The sequence below is a fragment of the Pteropus alecto genome, unplaced genomic scaffold (assembly GCF_000325575.1).
Source record: "Pteropus alecto unplaced genomic scaffold, ASM32557v1 scaffold61, whole genome shotgun sequence".
Taxonomy (NCBI): Eukaryota; Metazoa; Chordata; class Mammalia; order Chiroptera; family Pteropodidae; genus Pteropus; species Pteropus alecto.
The window spans coordinates 368,743-376,703 of NW_006434835.1; the positions used below are offsets into that span (position 1 = coordinate 368,743).

General features: G+C 56.4%; 1 protein-coding gene across 1 annotated transcript in view; it reads left to right on the top strand.

Annotated features, from left to right (window-relative positions):
• SNTG2 (syntrophin gamma 2) overlaps positions 1-7,961 on the top strand; it is a 91,655-nt gene that overhangs the window by 19,106 nt on the left and 64,588 nt on the right. The window contains 1 exon segment of the mRNA XM_015588122.1: positions 7,876-7,925. Coding sequence (XP_015443608.1) covers positions 7,876-7,925 — 50 coding nt within the window.

The following is a 7,961-nucleotide window of genomic DNA, read 5'->3' on the forward strand; positions in this document are numbered from 1 at the left end:
AGCGTCCCTCTGCCCCTGGGCTGCGAGCCCCTCGGCCGTCTGCCCGTGGACACCGTGCTGGTCGCGCGTGGCCCTACGGAGTGTCGACGTGGCACGCGAGCTTCCCCACGGTGAGCTCGACTCCGTTCGTGGGGAAAAGGGAGACTTTAACAAAATAACACCGCTAAGTTCGCGTCTGCGTAAACGCTTATTCTCACCGAGCCGAGCTCAGGAGTCCGCAGGACGCACGTCTCCTGCGTCCTGAGGAAGCTGCAGATCCCGCCCTCAGGGCTGGCAGCACGCTCAGGAGTCCGCAGGACGCACGTCTCCTGCGCCGTGAGCGAAGCTGCAGATCCCGCCCTCAGGGCTGGCAGCAGGTGGGGCAGCAGGTGGGGCAGCAGGTGGACGGCGCTTCCTCGGGGTCCAGGGCCAGTGAACCCGCCACGGCCGCGTCCTGGCCGCGGGGAGGGCCCCGGACACCTGTACCCTCCCCAGGTCGGTGGTGGGGGGCATGGGGCTTCTCGACACCGGGCTCTGCGAGTCGTCAGAAACGGGGTGTTCTCCGCTCTGATGAAAGGGGGTGTCGCTGCTTCCGCAGACGGGACAGGAAGACCATCGACACTGCGGGAACCCTAAAAGGCGCTGGAGACTCAACTCCCCGTTGGGAAAACGGAAATGGTCTCGTCTTCATTTCTACGAGTGAGAAAGACCATGGAAAAGGGAATCTGCGCTGAAACCGAACAGCAAGGAGCCTCCCCCACGACCCAGCACGCACCCTGTGTGACGATGGCCGCCCGGCCCCACTGGGTGACCGAACGCTAACTCCTCTACAGCGAGGGCGGAGAAGCCAGCGGGTGGGAAAGGCCTCCTTGGAGCTGACCGCTGAGGCTCCAGGCAACCGTGGCTCCCGGACCTCGTCACCGAACCGTTCTCCGCCAGCAGGAGAGGACTCCGTCCGCGTCACATTGCAGCCTGAGCAGCGTGAGCTCGCGCTTCCTCGCCCAGGACACGCCAACCTTCCGCCACACCGGACGCAGGGACAGGACATGGAGATGGGCAGGCGCGGCACCAGCTGCTGGGGACAGCGTCACCTGTCGGGGGGACAGGAGGGCGGCACCCTCGGGGAAGCCCTGGCCTCTGCATGATCGGCCAGCGGAGGCTTCACCACTGGGGCCCGGGCCTGGCCAGGCCGACCAGCCCAGCGGGCGTCAGGCGGGCTCGCGAGAGCCGCAGACCCGGGGGCAGAGCTGCGACCTGGCCGTGGCCCCTCCGCTCAGCGGACGCCCTGCCTGCCCCACTTCACCCCGGCCAGAGCCGCCCGCCCACTGTCCGGCTGAGCGGGCTGGGCACTCGCCCGCCGGGGCCCTGCTGGCCCCAGGCGGAGGTTCGCCCTGTGAAGGACAGGCCCTCGGAGTCTCCTGGGGCCAGAGGGCGAGACGTCCCTCAGAGTGGACACAGCAGCCGCCACCTGCCCAGGGCCCTCACGGTGCCAGTCCCCACCGACTGAGCTTTGGTTTACGTTCAATGAAACTTCTCCCCTGAAAGTCATTTTTTACTCTATTTGCTTAGTGTAAACGTTAGCGTCTTGGGCTTTTTTTCCCCATCAGATTTGCTCTCTCTTTCACGCCTTTATTTTTTTTCTTGTTTTTCCATTAACTAATTGCTTTTCCTTTTCCTTCATCCGCCCAACCTCCCGCTCAGTTTGTTCTCTGATCTTCGTCTGTTTCCGTTTCGCTCGTTTATTTTGCTTTGTAGATTCCCACATGCGAGCGAGATCGCGCGGATTTGTCTTTCTCCGTCTGACTTATTCCACTCAGCACAGCACCCTCTAGGTTCATCCACAATGGCAAGATTTCGCCCTTTTTCAGGGCTGAGTACTATTCCGCCGAGCACGTGCTCTGCCCCTTCTTTGCCCGGCCTGTCGGTGGGCTCCCCGGTCGCTCCACAGCTTGGCTGGTGTGAATCGTGCTGCAGTGAACATGGCGCTGATAGATCCTTGTGGATCAGTGTTTTCATTTTTTTTCAGATAAACACCCAGAAGTGGACTTTTTCAGTCATAGGTAGTTCTATATTTAATTTGGGGGGAAATCCCCAGATCGTTTGCCACTGTGGTTGCACCTATTTGCGATTTGGCGACGGTGCGGAAGGTCCTTTCCTCCAGGTCCTCGCCAGCGCTTGCTGCTGGTTCGTTGATGACGGCCATTCTGCAGGTGTCAGGTGACATCTCACTGTGGTTTTGATTTGCGTGTCTCTGATGATTAGCGACCTTGAGTGTCTCTTCCTATGTCTGTTGGCCGTCCATGTGCCCTCTTGGGAGAAATGTCGGTTCAGGTCCTCTGCGCATTCTTTAATAGGATTGTTTGTGTTTTTGTTCTTGATTTGTATAGTTTATCTATAAATTTTGGATATCAGCCCCTCGCTAGACGTATTTTGGTGAGCATCTTTTCCCACTCGGTAGGTCGTCTTTTCGTTCTGTTGATGGTTTCCAGAAACGTGTTAGTGTGACATAGCCCGATCTGTTTGCTTTTTCTTTCGTTGCCCTCGGCCACACTATTGCTGGGACCGAGGTCAAAGGTGGCCTTGCCCGTGGCTTCTGGGAGTGTTGTGGTTTCCGGCCTCACATTCAGTCTTTAACCCACTGACCTCTGTGTCCATTTTTTGGGGTCACTGCAGCCTGGCACACAGTTTGAATTCAGGTCGCGTGACACTGCCCACTTTGCTCTTTCTGAAGGTTTGTCACAAGTCTTCGTTTTAAGTGCATCTTCCTAAGTTAATATAACTACTAAAATCTGGTTACTCAAGAGACTTCTTGCACAGCATTTATATCTTTTTATATTAAAACCGCAGGCTTCTGAAGAGCGTAACATCTTTATTTTCCAGGGGAGGAGCTCTCCCTTTGTTTGAGTCGAGCGCGTGGTAGGACACGTGTCAGGACCCGCCCCCCACACCATCCCTCCACGTGGACGTCGCGTCTGCCTCTGCCGGGCTGTGCGCTTTCTCCGCGATACCTGCCTTCACTCGCTCAGGGCCCTCAGTCACCCACGCCGCCCCAAGCTGGCCATCTGGGCCAGGACGGGTCACCCTGCATCGAGCCACGGAGGGAAAGACTTTGCGTACATTCTGCCCCTCTGCTTTCTCGTAGGCTTACAGCACATGGCCTTCAAGGGGCTTAACATCGGTGTTTATTCTGCTGAATTTACTCTTAACTGAGAAACTTTTCTCTCCTGGAAGAAGAGGTAACTGACAGGTCAGTTTCAGACCCGGGTAAGACGTGTCACAGACAGCAGCAGATAGGCGGGGCCCACACCGCCACTCGGGGTCTGTGGGGACGCTCTCCTTTATTTTTGCCGACCCTGAGTCCTAACGAGAGCCAGCTCGATGCCCAGTTCTGGACTTCACGAAGACGAAAGGGCTTTTAAGAAATGAGCAAAGATACTGCCTACACAGTCGCCCAGGAATACAAGCGTGGCTGGAGCCGTGGGCAGCTGTGTGTGAACATGCAAGCTGCCCGCACACCTGGTGGCCCGGTGACGGGCACACCGTCTGCATCAGTGCAGCTGCTACCGCGTCTGCACCGGGGGTGGTCTGCGGAGAAAGCCGTCCCCTCCCGCTTTTGCCGAAAGCATTGGCAAAGTTGTGTTTTTACGTGGAAGCGTGTACGTTAGCACAGGAACGTCGTAGTCTTGTGTTAGAGGGCGTCGAATCTCCCTGCCCACGTGTGCGCGTCATGAATGAGCCCCAACTCTGCTTATCTGCTCAGGTCGCCGTTCAGGGGGGTGCGAAGCAGAGAGAGGGCGAGAGAGCGGGAGGCCGAGGCCCCAGACCTGCCCCTGGCTCTGCCGTCTCTGCAGGTGACACGTGGCTCACCTGCTCTGGGCAAGGACCACACCTCACACGTGGGCTTGTTCTGTGACTTAAATGACTCAGTACTTATGAAGGGCTGTGAAGAGGGCCTGACACATAGGAAATGCTCAGTCGTTGGTAGTCATTAATCCAAATAATGAAATTCAGCATTCAGACTTGTTAAGGGGAATTCTAATCATTTTACGACATCACCCAGATGTTCACTTCGATCAGTATTTAACAGGTGTCTGAATTTTACAGACTAACATGCAATGAGAAACAAATCGTTTCTATTATAACACAGTTGCGTTGCAAACAATTACATTTGCATAACCTCAAATAACACTACAGATAATAGCAATTAATTTGACTTGAAGCGGCAACTGTAACAGAAATAGAACACATCTCATTGTGCCTTTTTGCATGTTTGAATATTTATATGAACTAAAATGTTCTTCTGTATTTCAGTTTTATATTATGATGTAATGGCAGGATTACCACAGAAATAAACTAGAATTATTTTTCGGCTAAAATCCACAAACCCAGTTTAATCTGACCAAAAAAAGTCTATTTTGTTTAGGAGCATTCATTAAAACTTTAAATTAAAATCAAACTTTCACATTTTGTTTTATTACCCATTTTACCCCTTTTTGATTTGCTGCTTTTTAAGGCCGAGGTGTCTCTCAGGTGGGGAGCATTTCGGAGACTGACTTGGAGAGTCCGCTGGAGCAGCCTCCCCTCCCGCTGCCTCGCTGGGCCCGGCCCGGCCCCGGGCTCACAGTTGGCAAAGGCACCGTTTCCTCTCGCTGCGTTGACATTGCGGCCACCAGCAGCTTCGGGAGCGCGGCCCTGGCCGATCCTCTGGTCTCGTTTCATTTCCTAAGCTATGATTAGATCCGAATGAACCACAAGAAAGTCACATAAAGTCCTGTGGCATTTTGACCATTTTGAACTAAATCGTCTCAAGACCATTTCAAGTCAATACATTTAAGCACCCTGATTATTGCGGAAATGATGAACTGATGGTTTACTTAATCCACAATGTCACTAGTTCTAGAAGCCAGGCTAATGCCACAGAGAGAATAAGACGGATAAACAATGAACAAAGGAGAAGCTGGTCCCCCGTCCCGTTTTCCACCTGAAGGGTCGGGGCGTAGACTCTGTCCATCTGTCGTGTGTCCCTCTGTTTGTCCAGCCCGGCATCTGAGGGAACCGCAGCTGCTCACAGCAGGAGGGCAGGATTTTGGAGGGATCATGTGGGGAATGAGTCAGCAGGCGTTTCTCACCCCAACAAGTTCAGAATTATTCCTGCCTTTCAAACTCCTGCTTGTGGCCCACTGAGCATCTGTGCCTTTTCTTTAAGGATTTCCATTTGACCTTTTAATTTTTCTCAGAAGCTCCAGGAATGTCGTGTGGGTGCTCCGCCATTTCCCGCCTGTCAGGGGTGACGTGTGCGTACCCGCGTTACACGCCTGTGCTGCTCACATGGGGCTTCCACGCCAAGCGCACCCTTCGACACAGGGCTCCGGGTCGGGGCCCCCAGCGTGGCCGCCTGCCTCGGGGCCTGGCTTCAACCTGGGGCTTGTCCCGGCGGCTTCAGACAGCGTGTCGGCCTAGCCATCATAGAATCCTCCGTGGTCTGGCAAGGTCGACGAGACCGGCGTCCCTCGAATCAGATGTGGCTCCAGGCAGACTCCGCTTAGCCTCATTTCCATGGGAGTAAGCCCCAAGTCTAGAGTGGAGCCCGTCCCCGGTCTGGGGGTGCCTGGGGGCCCTGCACCCCCTGTTCTTTCCTGCCAGGTCCCCGCCACCTCCTGGTGGTTCTGGCCGTCTCAGGAGCAATGGCCTCCCGGTCAGAAATGGCTTCATTCAAGTTCCTTAAATGAGTGACCAAGTGCAGTCCCCTGAGTGAAAAAAATATGTATGATTTTAAACTACCCTCAGACACTTTCCACAATGATCTAAAACTCGGTTTTGCGGAAGCTGCTGGATCCGGATGCAGAGAGCTTGTTCCTGGCGGGTCGGTGGGGACGGTCTGCTGAAGCCCTGTGGCCGTAAGGAGCCCCGTCCCCAAATAGTTACGTGTCAACATAGAAACGTGTTAATCTTTGTTGGATTGATTTGTATAATTTTGCAAACAAAACCTTGGCATCTGAACTCTGAAGACTTCTTGTCTGAATGTGGAGTTCCTTAGTCTGGGGGCTCCCAACCCCCGGGCCGTGGACCAGTACCGGTCCTGGCCTGTTAGGAACTGAGCCGCACAGCAGGTGAGCGAAGCTCCGTCTGCATGTGCAGCCGCTCCCCAGCGCCGGCATCACCGCCTCGGCGCCGCCTCAGATCCTCAGGTGTTAGATTCTTCTAGGAGCGCGGGTCCCTGGTGCCACGAAGGCTGGGGACCGCTGCCTTAGTCCCTGATGCAGTGCACACGCAGATGCCGTTTTTCCAGAATGACTCAGAGCACACAGTCTCATCCACAGACTTCATCACGTGGCAAGTGTGTGCGGGCCACTGTGGGGGGGCGGGCAGCGATGGTTCAACGCGTCCGCCTTCGCCAATGAAATAAAGTCCCCACATGTGACACGGCGTCCAGCGCCTCTCGCCGTGACGCCGTGGCAGCCGGTCCCCGCCTGCCGGACTCCTGCTCTCCCCCCGCGCCTCTCCCCTACCTCGTCCCCTCTCTTACCTCACCCCACAGCTCACCCCATCCCCCGCCCCCTGCACGCGACCTCCCCGAGCCCCATCGCTGCCCCTCACTCACCGTCAGGGCGGGAGGGACTCTGACGTCTGCTCTGGGTCCCGTCCCCCCTCCCCCCGCCCAGCAGAACGAAGTCCCTGAGGCCCCTCGTCACCCTCCCCCACCCCGTGCTGTGCCATGGCTGTTCGGATGCGGCGTTTGCCTTTTGTGGTTTCGCGAAGGGTGTGCATGACCTGCAGCACTCACGCTTCTGTCGTCGTGTGCGGCTTTGCCCTCTCCGCCCGCTCGAAGGACCCTGCGTCCCCACGGTCAGCGTGGGGACGCTCCCTGGACCCGGCTCAGAGCGGAGACGGGGGAGGGGGATGGAGGCTCTGGAAGGGCCGTGTGGCCGAGGGTGACAGGAACACAGCAGGGGGACGTGCGGGCTGCTCCGGGCACGACCTCGTGCCGGTGGGGACATTGCTAGAGACGCGGAGCTGGTATCGCCAGGTCCAGCGGCAGGAGGCTGGGTTTTATTTTCAACAAAATTTAATGCTCGTCAATGACTAGAAATAACATTAACAATTGACATGATATAAAACAGGGAATGTAAGGAAAATTTTCGTGCTGAAACAATAGCTGTGACTAGGTTTCCGACCCTTCATCGAAGACGCGTGAATTAAAGCAAAGCTGCGCGACGGCGAACATCTGGGGCAGGGCCGTGCGTTTTGCGCAGCTGTTCGGTGTCGGGCTCTCTCGGCCTCGGGGGCAGTGGGAAGGTCGAGGGCGGCCGTGCTGGGGGGGTCACGCTCCGGCCTCAGCTGTGGGGGTCACGCTCCGGCCTCGGCGCGGACGGTCCTCTGCTTTCATCCGGGCTGTTCTCCGCGGTCTCGTCACTTAGAGCGGCCGTTAGGTGTGTCCTTTATTGTCGGTGTCGACTAAATGAGACGTGAGAATCAGACTTGTCCCCTCGGGTGGTCCGGCCCTTCCTCGGGACGAGGGACACGTGTGTCCATGTCACCCACAGCTGGGTTTGGAAAGGGATCGTCTCGGTGTGCTTAGAGTCAGCCGCCCGCTTAGCTCTGGGGCGGTACCTCTCACACCCATGCACACCCGCACGCTGCCACACATGCTCACACACTCACACACGCATGCATTGATACACCCGTGTGCTCACACACATTTACACATGGGATCACATTCTCACACATTCACGAGTGCACACACAGACACAAGCACACTGATATTTGCCCACATGCACTGCACACTCACAGACACACAGGGCCAGTCGGTTATTGCGGAAACAGCGTGAATGACCGTCGTGACGAGCGCGATGGCACCGACCGTCTGTTGACACTTTTTACTTTTGTGCCCTGCAGCTGACCAGACAGGGATGTTGTTCGTGGGCGACGCCGTCCTGCAGGTCAGTGTGTCAGCCCGGCCCTCCGCCCGGTCCCCTGTGTAG